This window comes from Oncorhynchus clarkii, chromosome 2, assembly GCF_045791955.1.
Source record: "Oncorhynchus clarkii lewisi isolate Uvic-CL-2024 chromosome 2, UVic_Ocla_1.0, whole genome shotgun sequence".
Lineage (NCBI taxonomy): Eukaryota > Metazoa > Chordata > Actinopteri > Salmoniformes > Salmonidae > Oncorhynchus > Oncorhynchus clarkii.
This window is the reverse complement of record NC_092148.1, coordinates 42,467,289-42,482,211: the sequence shown is the minus strand read 5'-3', so window position 1 is coordinate 42,482,211 and position 14,923 is coordinate 42,467,289. Positions and strand designations below refer to the sequence as shown.

The 14,923-nt window shown below is 46.0% G+C and overlaps 1 protein-coding gene across 6 annotated transcripts in view; it reads left to right on the top strand.

Moving 5' to 3' along the window:
• The window catches only part of LOC139368081 (pseudopodium-enriched atypical kinase 1), a 258,200-nt gene that overhangs the window by 196,879 nt on the left and 46,398 nt on the right, over positions 1 to 14,923 (top strand). For all 6 annotated transcript variants that reach the window (XM_071106672.1, XM_071106657.1, XM_071106665.1 and 3 more), the window contains one exon: positions 7,729 to 11,193. In XM_071106672.1, coding sequence (XP_070962773.1) covers positions 7,868 to 11,193 — 3,326 coding nt within the window. In that variant the 5' untranslated portion in view covers positions 7,729 to 7,867. The remainder of the gene's footprint in view (positions 1 to 7,728; positions 11,194 to 14,923) is intronic.

The window sequence follows — 14,923 nt, the reverse complement described above, 5'->3', positions numbered from 1 at the left end:
TTGGGTTGTCGCGGTGGTGGCACAGGGCTACTAATTTCTCCAAAGTGGATATTTAATTTTTTCTCCTTCACTCACCTGTCCATCTCCTCATTTGACTTCCATGTGGTCACTGTCTCTTGTCAACTCAAGCTTAACATTTTTCTCATCTATCGCCCACCAGGTGCCCTTAGAGAGTTTCTCAATGAGCATGACACCTTAATAAGCTAATTTCCTGAAGATGGCTCACTGCTCTTCATACTGGGCAACTTCAACCTCACAACGTCTACCTTCGATTAATTTCTGTCCCCTCCTTGCCTCTTTTGACCTCGCCCTTTCCCAGTCCCCTCCCTCCCACTCACAAGGCAGGCAATATGCTTCAACTCATATTTACTACAGGTGGTTCGCCTACTAATTTCACTAGAACCCCCCTCCAGGTCTCTGATCACTACTTAGTTTCCTTTTCTGTCTCCCTTTCCTCCAACCCTAACCACTTAGCCCCTACCCAGATGGTTATGCGCTGTTGCAATCTTCAATCTCTCTCCCACTACTCTCTCCTCTTCTAGCCTATCCTCTCTCCCTTCTGCTAAATCCTTCTCCCTTCTGTCCCTTGATTTTGCCTTTTCTACCCTACTCTACTCTCCTCCCTTTCCACATCCTATCTCTCGCAGTCCTCTTTCCTCCCGGTCGGTTCGGCCCTCCCTTCCTACTCCGTGGCGAGCTTACAGAACAGGGCTGCGGGCAGCTGAGCGAAAATGGAGGAAAACTCAACTTTTGGAGGACCTATCATCGTTTTACTCCCTTCTCCTCCTTTGTATAAGCTGCTAATGCCACATTCTATCCCTCTAAATGTCAAGCTTCTGCCTCTAACCCTAGGAAACTTTCCCCCCATCACCTCCCTCCTCCCTCTCTGCGCACGACTTTGTGAACCACTTAGAAAATAAGCACTCCTCATTCACTCAGCCTAATGAGGCCATTGGTCCCACTCACACAGAACTACCATATGCCGTGACCTCTTTCTCCCCTCTCTCCAGATGAAATCATGCAACTATTCAGTTCCGACCTCCCGAAAACCTTCCTGCTCGACCCCCATCCCCTCCTCCCTTCTCCAGACCATCTCTGGAGACCTTCTCCCATTCCTCACCTCCCTCATCAACTCATCCCTGCCAATGGCTGCGTCCCCTTTGACTTCAGAGTCTGCACGTACTCTCACTACTCAACCCCGCTTGTGCCATCAAACCCCTACAACTTATCCAGAACGCTGTAGCCCGCATGGTGTTCAACCTTCCCAAGTTCTCCCATGTCACCCGCTCCTCTGCACACTCCACTGGCTTCCAGTCGAAGCTCACATCCACTACAAGACCATTGTATCTGCCTATGAAGCAGCAAGAGGAACTGCCCCTCCCTAACTTCAGGATCTGCTCAAACCCTACACCCCAACACGAGTACTCCGTTCTGCCACCTCTGGTCTCTTGGCCCTCCCACCCCTATGGAAGGGCAGCTCCCGCTCAGCCTAGTCAAATCTGTTCTCTGTCCTGACACCCAAATGGTGGAACCAGCTTACCCCTGAATCAAGGACAGCAAAGTCCCTGCCAATCTCCTGAAAACATCTGAAACCCTACCTGTTCAGTGTGTGGTGGACGGCAATTATGTGAAATTACAATTATGTGAAACATTCAGTTTAATTGGACGCCTCAGCGGCGTGCCATTTCAAATTTGACTTGATTTCTCTCAAATGTGTATTTTAATTTGTGCCCAAGGCAGGCAAAGTGCGCGAGCGAGTGGGTGGAACGGTCAATTGAGACAATAGTAAAGAATTGTAAATGTATTATTTTATTTATATTGAACCTTGCTTATATTATGAATGGACATGCAACTTTGAGAGCACAAAGGCTTCAAAACCCATGATCCTTTTCATGAACTTACAATATGTGATGAGGAGAATATCCAGTGGTACTTTTCCTCACTCTATAAATGCTGTATTCATTACAGCTCTAGCCACAAATTATAACCTATTCCGTTTCTGGGCTACAGGGATGGAGAGACTGCATTAAAAGTGATGACTGCAGAACATGAAGCTGAAAGGAGAAAACTACAAAATGGGTTCTCAAGGATGTGGTTTCCTGTCGCCACACGGGCCACATGGAAGTGTGACCTGGTATCCTCTTGAAAACAGGAAGTGTTTGACCACTGAGCTCTCACAGATAACTGGTGTACATCTGTCTTGGTCCTCCTTGTTTGAATTGCCAGTAAGCGTATCTATCTGGTTTGCTCCTCTGAATCATCATTTTAGTCATATAGTAGTTAGTTTAGTCATAATTCACTATAATGCAGCCACTAATTGTCCACTATTATAGCCCATGGTAATACAGCAAACAAGCTCTGATCATTGGTCAAAGCTGAATTACCTGTCAAGCATTACTTACCGAGCATTTATTTAGTTATAGTAGTTATATTAACTACACCAAGGTACCAGTCACTTACCTGGTTATTTCTGTTGACACTGCAAAATCAAGTTAATCCGTACTGTTTGGACTGAAATGAAACAAATCTGAATTCAGTTGAAAAGACCTGCCCAGCCCTAGCTCCTCCGATGCAGTTAGATCTCAGCATGGGGCCTGACTTTATGGCATTGTCAGTCTGTAGATCCCATGTAAGCCTGGCTGATTGTAACTAGCAACTGCACAGAGATGCAGTCCAAAAATAGGCCAGGGAAATGTCTGACCCGCTGGCCGCATAGCCTCACAGGCTCAGCTGAGGAGCAGTAACTCCTCAGTGGAGTTACTCTGCGCCTGACAGAGAAAACATTGCAATGCATCGCCACCTAATGGAGGGAAGGGAGCAGTGCTGTGTGTTTTTGTCACCTCTGAATGCATGCATGGATTGGTTTTGATTTCCATTTGGACTTTTTCATGCAAATGTGTCAGCCCATTTACCCATTAAGCCCACTTCCATCTTTGGATAAATTCAGCTATTTAAATGTTTCAACCAGTTCATGTGGGTGAACCAGTTGGGGCGGCAGGTAGCCTAGTGGTTAGAGCATTGGACTAGTAACCAAAAGGTTGCAAGATCAAATCCCCGAGCTGACAAGGTACAAATCTGTCGTTCTGCCTCTGAACAAGGCAGTTAACCCACTGTTCCTAGGCCGTCATTGAAAATAAGAATTTGATCTTAAATAAAAAATTATATATTGTTGTATACATTACAGTTTTAGTCAATTATGTTCAATTGTTAAAGGGAAACGTCACACTTGGGTTGTTTTCCTTTTTCCCTACATAATTCTGCGTGATGAGTGTTTCAGACATAATTATGCACCATAGCGGTATTTTAGAATTTTCACTCCAGGAGAGTATATCCAATGTCATCAAATCTAATTTTATTGGTCAAATGTCCTGAATACAACAGGTGTAAACCATACAGTGAAAAACTTACTTACGAGCCCCTAACCAACAATGCAGTTTCAAGATAATATGGATAAGAATAAGAGATTTAAAGTAACAAGTAATTAAAGAGCACCAGTAAAATAACAATAGTGAGACTATATACAGGTGGGTACCAATACAGAGTCAATGTGCGGAGGCACCAGTTAGTTGAGGTAGTATGTACATGTGGGTAGAGTTATTAAAGTGACTATGCATAGATGACAACAGAGAGTAGCAGTGGTGTAAAGAGGGGGTGGTGGGGGGAGGGCAATGCAAATAGTCTAGGTAGCTATTTGACTAGATGTACAAGTGTCTAATGGCTTGGGGGTAGAAGCTGTTTAGAAGCCTCTTGGAACTAGACTTGGTGCTCCAGTACCGCTTGCCGTCCGGTAGCAGAGAGAACAGTCTATGACTAGGGTGGCTGGAGTCTTTGACAATTTTTAGGGCCTTCCTCTGACACCGCCTGGTATAGAGGTCCTGGATAGCAGGAAACTTGGCCCCGGTGATTGATGTACTGGGCCGTTCACAGTTGCCATACCAGGCAGTGATGCAACCCGTCAGGATGCTCTTGATGGTGCAACTGTAGAACCTTTTGGGAATCTGAGGACCCATGTCAAAACTTTTCAGTCTCTTGGGGGGGAATAGGTTTTGTTGTGCCCTCTTCACGACTGTCTTGGTGTGCTTTGACCATGTTGGTGATGTGGACCCCAAGGAACTTGAAGCTCTCAACCTGCTCTACTGCAGCCCAGTCGATGAGAATGAGGGTGTGCTCGGGCCTCTTTTTCCTATAGTCCACAATCATCAGTTGATTGAGCCTGCTGTCTGATCAAAAAAATGAATGGATTCATGTTTTGAAGCAATTAATGCTATTGCCTTTGTGTTTTGGCGATCACGCTAGCAGCAAGTAGAAATGGTTATTCTTGTTCAATAAAGCCATTGGACTTGTCTCAACGATGTTCCTGTCTGCCACGACATTGCATGATATCTAGGTTGACTCATTTTTTTTTGTAAAGACTACAGCTTGACTGGAGCCCTATGGGTGCTGTACTAGTTTCTTCAGGTTCACGGGGACCTTTGTTACCCTTGCACTGTTTATCCGAGATTGCTAAGTAGTTTGAATGGCTGCTTCTTATCCCTCTTTCCAAGAAGAGCTGGATGACATTTATTTGAGCCGGAATACACTGAAGATCAGTTGAGACAGTGAGAACAAGAATTGTGAGACCAGCAAGCAGCTCATGATCCTGGGTAGCCATGGTCAGACTCTGACTGGTGGTTCGTATGTGGGTGTTGTCCGACCATGTCGACAAAAGAGGAATGTCTGTGCTGCAATGAATTCAATTGCGGACAGATCTTACTGGAGAGGGTCACTGCAGACCAGAGTGTGTGTATGTGACAGACCATTGAAGTTTTGATGCACATATGGAGAAAGGGGTGCTTCTTCAGAACCCCAAGTATATTTAAAAAAAATGTATTTCACCTTTATTTAACTTCTTGCTCCTACTTGAGACGCAGATGTCTCAAGTAGACACCTGGAAATGCAAATGCGCTACGCTAAATGCTAAATGTACTCGTTAAAACTCAAACGTTCATCAAAATGCACATGCAGGGTAGTGAATTAAAGCTACACTCGTTGTGAACCTAGCCAACAAGTCAGATTTTTAAAATGTTTTTCGGCGAAAGCATGAGAAGCTATAATCTGATAGCATGCAACACCCCAAAATGCCTGAATGCGACGTAAACAAAGATTTAGCGTAGCCGGCACTACACAAAACGCAGAAATAAAATATAAAACATTCATTACCTTTGACGAGCTTCTTTCTTGGCACTCCTATATGCCCCATAAACATCACTATTGGGTCTTTTTTTCGTTTAAATCGGTCCATATATACCCAAAATAGCTTTCTATGGAAGCTGTGTAATTCAGAAAAAAACATTGTTTTAAAACACAGCGTCATTTTTTTAAATTAAAAAAGTTGACGATAAACTTTCACAAAACACTTCGAAATACTTTTGTAATCCAACTTTAGGTATTAGTAAACGTTTATAATCTATCAAAATGATTACAGGGCGATGTATATTCAATAGCTCCTCGTCTTCAAATCAATGGCTGAAAATGTGCACCTCAAAACATCCTGGCGGAGACCGGAAGAAATTGAATCCAGTTAGTTGGATTTACCAACAAAAAAGTCCCTGGAAAATGACGACAATGGCGACATCGTGTGGAATCTGTAGGAATTGCATGCAGGTCCATAATTAATTTTGTGCCCTTTTAACAACCCATGAAAGTGACGCATGGAAATTATTTTTAGCTTTCAGAGAGCAGTTTTTCTTGCGCTTTTCGATGAAACACACAATCTGTTATAGTCACAGCCATGATTTAACCAGTTTTAGAAACTTCAGAGTGTTTTCTATCCACACATACTAATCATATGCATATACTATATTCCTGGCATGAGTAGCAGGACGCTGAAAAGTTGCGCGATTTTTAACAGAATGTTCGAAAAAGGAGGGGGTAGACTTAAGAGGTTTTAACCAGGTAGGCTTGTTGAGAACAAGTTCTCATTTGCAACTGTGACCTGGCCAAGATAAAGCAAACCATTTAGACACATACAACAACACAGAGTTACACATGGAATAAACAAAACATAGTCAATAATACAGTAGAACAAAATAAAACAAAAAGTCTATATACAGTGTGTGCAAATGAGGTAAGATAAGGGAGTTAAGGCAATAAATAGGCCATGGTGGCAAAGTAATTACAATATAGCAATGAAACACTGGAATGGTAGATGTGCAGAAGATGAATGTGCAAGTAAAGATACTGGGGTGCAAAGGAGCAAGATTCATGAATAAATAAATACAGTATGGAGATGAGGTAGTTGGATGGGCTATTTACAGATGGGCTATGTACAGGTGCAGTGATCTGTGAGCTGCTCTAACAGCTGGTGCTTAAAGTTAGTGAGGGAGATATGAGCCTCCAGCTTCAGAGATTTTTGCAGGTCGTTCCAGTCGTTCCAGCAGCAGAGAACTGGAAGGAAAGGCGGCCGAAGGAGGAATTGGAATCTCAAATATAAAATATACTTAAAAAATACTTTTTTTGGTTACTACATGATTCCATCTGTGTTATTTCATAGTTTTTTGATGTCATCCCTATTATTCTACAATGTAGAAAATAGTTTAAAAATTAAAAAAAAAAAAAACCTTGAATGAGTAGACTTCTGAAACTTTTGACCGGTGGTGTAGTTTGTCTTCACCCTAAGTCCTTGCTGTTGATTTATGAGGGAGATCTCTATAAATGTAGTCCTGCTTTGTGGCATACGCATAATTAATTTAAAGTAGGTCTTTGTGCATGGAGTCTAATCCACAGAGGTCTGGTGTGTGTGTGCAGGTTTTTGTTCTAGCCAAGCAGTAACACACCGTCTTGATTGAAGTCTAATTAGTTGTTTTGTTTACGAGGTGTGTACTGGCTGGCATGAACAAAAACCTCTGTGGATATGAATGCTACTACCATGAATAGTAATGATCAATATATTTTAACTTTAAGGGAAGTGATTAGAATTTAAGCTTACATAAATGTCCATTTATAAGTTTTCAACATTTGGAAAATAATAAATATGGATTATTTAAAAGTTGGGCATATTTGTAACACCCATGGGCTTAAAGTGTACATTCAGTAGTCATTAAGCCATGTCTGGATTTGTAACATATTTTATCAAATATTATTACCTCACAAAAAAATTGTGTAAGTAAAGTCATAAAACCTCACATGTGCGATTCATCTTTCATTTTAGGGCTGTATACGTTAGGCACTTACCCTCTCTCATTTTAGGGCTGTATACGTTAGGCACTTACCCTCTCTCATTTTAGGGCTGTATACGTTAGGCACTTACCCTCTCTCATTTTAGGGCTGTATACGTTAGGCACTTACTTACCCTCTCTCATTTTAGGGCTGTATACGTTAGGCACTTACCCTCTCTCATTTTAGGGCTGTATACGTTAGGCACTTACCCACTCTCATTTTAGGGCTGTATACGTTAGGCACTTACCCTCTCTCATTTTAGGGTTGTATACATTTACCCTTTACCCTTTTTTGAATATCTTTTGGTGCCCTTTTCAAAAAGTGTTAGTCATTCTGAAAATGAAAATATTTCATCATTTTGGCTACTTTAAAAAACAATAATACATTGAATACTCTGTGTTCATGTCAAGTATACTGAATTAAACAAACGTAATACTAAAGTTTTTATGTTTTATGCTGAAACAATTAAATAGATATAAACAAATGTTGTGAGATGACAGTTTAATAATGCCATGTTTCATTTTCTTTCAGGCTGAGTCTTTCTGCTAGGTCTGAGGGTTAACCGGAAAGCAGCGGTGCTGTAGAATAGTCCATTCCCCTGCCTTTGTGGTTCCCATGGAGGGGTTTCCTGTCCACTGACCCACCGTGCTGCCTCACCAGGACAGCAGCCATGTCTGCCTGCAACACCTTCACGGAGCATGTGTGGAAACCAGGCGAGTGCAAGAACTGCTTTAAGCCCAAGAGCCTGCACCGCCTGGCCGAGGGTGGCCTGAAGAAGATTGCCCCTGAGCAACCCCCCCAACAACAGAGCCAACCCCCTGCTGGAACTAGACCCAACGGTAACAGCTCCCAGAGGGGAGGCGGTGACGGTGTCTCAACCCGCTCTGGTCACTTCCGCCCTCCCGTGGCTAAGAAGCCCACAATCGCTGTCAAGCCCACCATGATGCTGTCCTGCTCTTCAGCCGACATGGACTTGGAGGGCAACCTACATCGGCCACCAGACGCTGGTGAACCCGGCAAAACCTCTGCCTTTACCGTCTGGACCCGAAATGGGATGAACCGCAAGAAGCCCGGCGGGCCTAACAACAATGAAGGGGAATATGCCGTGGAGGAGATTGAGCGTTACAGGCAGCGCAGTCAGCGCGCACCCCGTGGGAATGGCAATGGTTTGACTGACATGCTCAAGGAGATTGCGGGCCTGGGCTCTGGCCCTAGCCCCAGCCCCTTGTCCGGGTCGAAGGACCTCTTTTTGGGGCGCATCAGCAGCTCCTTCCAGCGCTCATTAGAGAGAGGACTCCCCGCTTCTGGTTGCTTGGCCATTGGGAGCAGCAGCAGTGGAGGGGCTGCCCAAAAGCGGGTGTCCCTCAGCAACAGTATGGAGGTCATCAGCACCGAAGGAGGGCGCTTCTGCTACCCTGAGTTCTCCAGCGAAGGAGAGGACGATGATGAGGATGAAGATGACGAAAGTGAAGTTAACGACGACGATGAACACGAGAGCTGGGATGAGAGTGACGAGGAACTTCTAGCCATGGAGATCCGTATGCGGGGCCAGCCGCGCTTCGCCAACTTCCGTGCCGCCACACTCTCCCCAGTCCCCTTTGCCCAGGGGAAGAAGTGGAACACTGTACCGTTACGTAACCGCTCACTCCAGAGGATCTGCGCCGTGGACTATGACGACAGTTATGATGAGATCCTTAATGGATACCCCTCCACAGACTCCAATGGAGGCCACGGTCTCCTTCCGTACGGCCCTGGTGACCTGCAGGGCAGCGGCTTTCTCTCCAATTCGGAGTGCACCACTTCCCCAGAGTCCTCATCATCGCTGCCGGAGGACTTACGCACCACTTCCAGCTGCAGCAGCAGTGCTCCCTGTGGCCCCCTGAGAAACGGTCTGCACCCCCCCTCAGCTTTCAGAACACCGGCCCTCCAGGCTGCTGGTACAGACAAGGAACAACAGACCCAGAAGGCTGTCAGTCCACCCAAGGTCACGGAAACCCACAAGGCTGTTCTCGCAATCCAATTGGATGATCAGGACAGCAGGGAGGGCTTACCTATGCCTCAAGCTCTTCCCGGGCAGCCAGTGATGATCAGCTTCAGCCCCACAGAGGAGCAAGCCAAACCTTACCGTGTGGTTAACCTGGAGAAGCATCTTATCTGTAAGCCCTACACAGTGGTGGACGTGTCTGCATCCATGGCTAACCCAGAGGAACAAAACCAAGAACGCACTCCCAAACAGCCAAAGACTCCCATTAGCCCCTCTTCCTACCCCATCTCCCCCTTAGGCCAGCCAGTGTCCTCAGCCTCACCCATGTCCCCATCATCTCCCATCTCCCCCACATCCGCCACACCGTTTGTCTTCCAGGGCAAGGCCAGCAAGCACCCAGGTGCTATCCGCTACCAGGAGGTGTGGACGTCTAGCACCAGTCCCCGTCAGAAGATCGCCAAAGTGGATCTGGAGTCCACTGGAGCATCTGGCCCTGCCGTCCCACCTCGCCACTGCAGCCACAAGTCAGCCCCAACCTCCCCCATTGCTGGCCTCTCCTCCTCTCGGACTGTACCTGTGAAATCCCCTAACCTGTCCGAGATCAAGTTCAACAGTTACAACAATGCAGGGATGCCCCCCTTCCCCATCATCATCCGGGATGATACCACATACTCCCGCAGGTCCAAGAACGCAGTCAAGGTGCCCATCGTCATCAACCCAAGTGCTTACGACAACCTGGCGGTGTATAAGAGCTTCCTGGGTCTCAGCGGTGAAATGCCTCAAACAAAGGACGGGAGAGTGGCTAGCCACACTTATGAGGAGGTCGGCTCCTCGGAGAGTGTCCAACCTTCTCCTACAGAGAAAACTATTGGTAAAGCGGCATCGGAGAAAGCTGCTGCTGGAGAAAGGAAAGCCGCTGCAGCAGCGCTGATAAGCCAGGAGCTAACCGCTCGAACCGCTAAAGACTTGACTATAGCTGCAAGCTTGGCTGCTGGTTCTCTTTCTCCTTCAGCTGCCACATCGATTGCTGTTCCAACTCCTCTCACTGTCGCTGCCACCTTGGCCAAAAGCAGCTCCAGTTCAGCCTCTCGTGGGCGCACTCTCAAGATCAGTGGGGAAACAACATCCAGCAAAGAGGGGAGCACTGACATCCCACTGTCATCATCAGGCACTGGGACGGGCCACCGGGAGAAGGCCAGCACTGTGTTGTCCCAGATCGTTGCCTCTATCCAGCCCCCACAGTCTCCCCCAGAGTCACCTTCCCCACATTCTAAAGCCTGCAGTGTCGAGGAGCTGTATGCCCTTCCACCCAACGCCACCAAAGAAACACTCAGTCGACCCAAGTCTCTCTTCTCCTCCACTGACAGCTGCCTGTCCAAACCCAGGAAGGACACACCCTCTAAACAGCTGCCCAAATCCCAGAGTGCCTCAGCAGACGTGCCCCTGTCCAGCCCCACGAAGTCAGAGCCCAACGCTCCATTCCCCCCTCCCAGATCCACCTCTTCCCCATACTACGCCTCCAACATTCTTCAGAGACACTTTGGCCACTGGACAAAGCCTGCCGCCTCCAGCTCCCCCTCGCGCCCCTGTGATGGAGAGACCAGCCCGGGTGGAGGGGAGGGGAGACGGGTGGCGGTAGAGAGCGCCAAGCCCAAACGCTGGATCTCCTTCAAGAGCTTCTTCCGCCGGCGGAAGGATGAGGACGAACAGCGGGAGAAAGCACAGAAGGAGACGAAGAAGGGCAAGCTGGTGGGGCTGGACGGGACGGTCATCCACATGCTGCCACCTCCACCCATCCAACGCCACCACTGGTTCTCTGAGGCCAAGAACGAGGACCCCAGTCAGAAATCCACAATCATATTCACCTACAAGCCAGACGGCAGCGCCTCCGGTGACTGGGAGGGGGAACTGCGGGTGGAGGAATGCAGAGAAACGTCTCTGCTGTCCCCGGAGGAGAGCCAAGACATCAGACCATCTACCACCGGGACTGCCCTCCACTGCAAGGCCATCAGGTAACTGATTTAAATATGTCTTAAAAAAAGCTTTAAAAATGTCTCTTGTTTCTGTTAGTCCTTGCTCAGGAATTTCTTTTAAAAATGTTCTCTATTCTGACTTATAAGCCGCCTCCTTACTGCAGATAACTGCAGGCTTTGTTATTTGTAAGCAGCACGCTTTATGATAAGGCATTATTGGGTAATATACTGTTTGAGATGGGTACTTTGGCCATCCATCAAATGCAGTTAATTGAGCTATGCCAGTAAGAGCAGGCGGCACAGTGATGAGAGGTGGCAACGTTTTCAGTTGAATCAGGACGGATTGTGACTAGTTAATTAGCAGGCCTGTAATCTACACTTTACTGGCCTATTCAGACACACAGAATGTGTCCCAAATGGCACCCTTTTTAGGGCACAACTTTTGAGCTGGGCCCAGCTAATCTCATCTCAAACAACAGTGTTGCATGACCAGGGTTGGAGAGTAATGGATGTAACTGATCACACAAAAAAATAGAATATTGTTGAATACAGCTAAAATATTGTAATCAGATTACAGATACTTTAGAAAAATTAGATTACTTCTAGGATCACTTTGAAATTCAGAAAGGATGTTTGAAATAATTATTTCAAATCAAATCAAATGTATTTATATAGCCCTTCGTACATCAGCTGATATCTCAAAGTGCTGTACAGAAACCCAGCCTAAAACCCCAAACAGCAAGCAATGCAGGTGTAGAAGTACGGTGGCTAGGAAAAACTCCCTAGAAAGGCCAAAACCTAGGAAGAAACCTAGAGAGGAACCAGGCTATGTGGGGTGGCCAGTCCTCTTCTGGCTGTGCCGGGTGGAGATTATAACAGAACATGGCCAAGATGTTCAAATTTTCATAAATGACCAGCATGGTCCAATAATAATAAGGCAGAACAGTTGAAACTGGAGCAGCAGCACGGCCAGGTGGACTGGGGACAGCAAGGAGTCATCATGTCAGGTAGTCCTGATGCATGGTCCTAGGGCTCAGGTCCTCCGAGAGAGAGAAAGAAAGAGAGAATTAGAGAGAGCATACCTAAATTCACACAGGACACCGGATAAGACAGGAGAAGTACTCCAGATATAACAAACTGACCCTAGCCCCCCGACACATAAACTACTGCAGCATAAATACTGGAGGCTGAGACAGGAGGGGTCAGGAGACACTGTGGCCCCATCCGAGGACACCCCCGGACAGGGCTAAACAGGAAGGATATAACCCCACCCATTTTGCCAAAGCACAGCCCCCACACCACTAGAGGGATATCTTCAACCACCAACTTACCATCCTGTAACAAGGCCGAGTATAGCCCACAAAGATCTCCGCCACGGCACAACCCAAGGGGGGGCGCCAACCCAGACAGGAAGATCACATCAGTGACTCAACCCACTCAAGTGACACACCTCTCCTAGGGACGGCATGAAAGAGCACCAGTAAGCCAGTGACTCAGCCCCTGTAATAGGGTTAGAGGCAGAGAATCCCAGTGGAAAGAGGGGAACCGGCCAGGCAGAGACAGCAAGGGCGGTTCGTTGCTCCAGACCCTTTCCGTTCACCTTCCCACTCCTGGGCCAGACTACACTCAATCATATGACCCACTGAAGAGATGAGTCTTCAGTAAAGACTTAAAGGTTGAGACCGAGTTTGCGTCTCTTATATGTGTAGGCAGACCATTCCATAAAAATGGAGCTCTATAGGAGAAAGCCCTGCCTCCAGCTATTTGCTTAGAAATTCTAGGGACAATTAGGAGGCCTGCGTCTTGTGACCGTAGCGTACGTGTAGGTATGTACGGCAGGACCAAATCAGAGAGATAGGTAGGAGCAAGCCCATGTTATGCTTTGTAGGTTAGCAGTAAAACCTTGAAATCAGCCCTTGCCTTGACAGGAAGACAGTGTAGGGAGGCTCACTGGAGTAATATGATCAAATGTTTTGGTTCTAGTCAGGATTTAGCACTAACTGAAGTTTATTTAGTGCTTTATCCGGGTAGCCGGAAAGTAGAGCATTGCAGTAGTCTAACCTAGAAGTGACAAAAGCATGGATTAATTTTTCTGCATCATTTTTGGACAGAAAGTTTCTGATTTTTGCAATGTTACGTAGATGGAAAAAAGCTGTCCTTGAAATGGTCTTGATATGTTGATATATTTGACACCTTTCTGTTTTTTCTTAATGGCATTCATATCAGCATTGAAAAAGGGCATTTAAATTGGTCAGAGAGCACTATTTGCTTGATGGATTGCGGGAAAGACCAGGAATCGGCTTTTGTGTGCTACAGTCCAAGCTTTTTCTTCCAGTGGTGTGACTGCTGTCGGCATCCAAAGATTATCCAACTTGAATAAAAGTTTGGAGGTAATGTGTAGTCTACGGGCGACACGGATACTACTTATTATTGATATCTACATAGCGCGTTGATGTGAATCACACTTCTATTTGCGGCTGAAGAATTGTGGTTGTTGTGAATGGCTGTTGACAAATTTAGATTTGTATTTTAACAAAATAATGGTTGAATTGAAGATGTTTAAGCTGCCTATCAATGATTGTTTTTGCGACCAGTTGACAGCCAGTGAAAAATGTTCTCTTGCCGCAGCTGCGTAGTCAAATCAATGAATCAAACTAAGCTTTATTTATACAGCATCTTTCAAGCATAGAATGCAGCACAATGTGCTTCAGAGGAAGAAACTAAAAGCAATGAAAATTAAAACTTAAATATTTACTCCACAACAAACATGAGAGGATAAAAAACAAAATAATAAAAATTAAAACTGAACGGCTAAAAGGCATCCTAAGGAAAAGCAAAGCTAAATAGATGTGTTTTAAGATCTCTTTTAAATATGTCCACCGTTTCGGCCCCCCTCAGGTTCTCTGGCAGGCTATTCCAGAGGCTGGGGACAAAATAACTAAAGGCTGTCTCTCCATGCCTCTTGGTCCCCCTCAGGTTCTCTGACAGTCTATTCCAGAGGCTGGGGACAAAATAACTAAAGGCTGTCTCTCCATGCCTCTTGGTCCCCAACAGGTTGTCTGGCAGGCTATTCCAAAGGCTGGGGACAAAATAACTAAAGGCTGTCTCTCCATGCCTCCTTGGTCCCCCTCAGGTTCTCTGGCAGATAATTCCAGAGGCTGGGGACATAATAACTAAAGGCTGCCTCTCCATGCCTCTTGGTCCCCCTCAGGTTCTCTGACAGGCTACTCCAGAGGCTGGGGGGATAGTAACTAAAAGCTGCCTCTCTATGCTTCTTGGTCCTAGACTTCAGGATATTTAAAAGGTCAGTGCCAGAGGACTTAGGGAACCTACTGGGTACATAAATAAATAGCATGTCTGACATGTATTGGGTGCACAATCGTGGATTGATTTAAAAACCAATAGAAGAATCTTGAAATTAGTTTTAAAACTGACAGGCAGCCAGTGCAAAGACGTTAAAACCGGCATAATGTGTGCTCTCTGTCTGGTCTTTGTCAGTACCCGTGCTGCAGCATTCTGTATGTTTTGCAGTTGACCAATGGCTTTCTTGGGTAGACCAGACAGGAGAGCATTACAGTAGTCAAGTCTGCTTGCAATAAAAGCATGGATGAGTCTCTCCGTATCATCCCGAGAAAGAGACGGACACACCTTGGCAATGTTCCTCAGGTGGTAAAAAGCTATTTTGGTCACATTCCTAGTATGTTATTCGAAATTGAGTTCAGAATCTAAAATACACCTAGGTTTTTTACCTGGTGTTTTAAAATGTGCA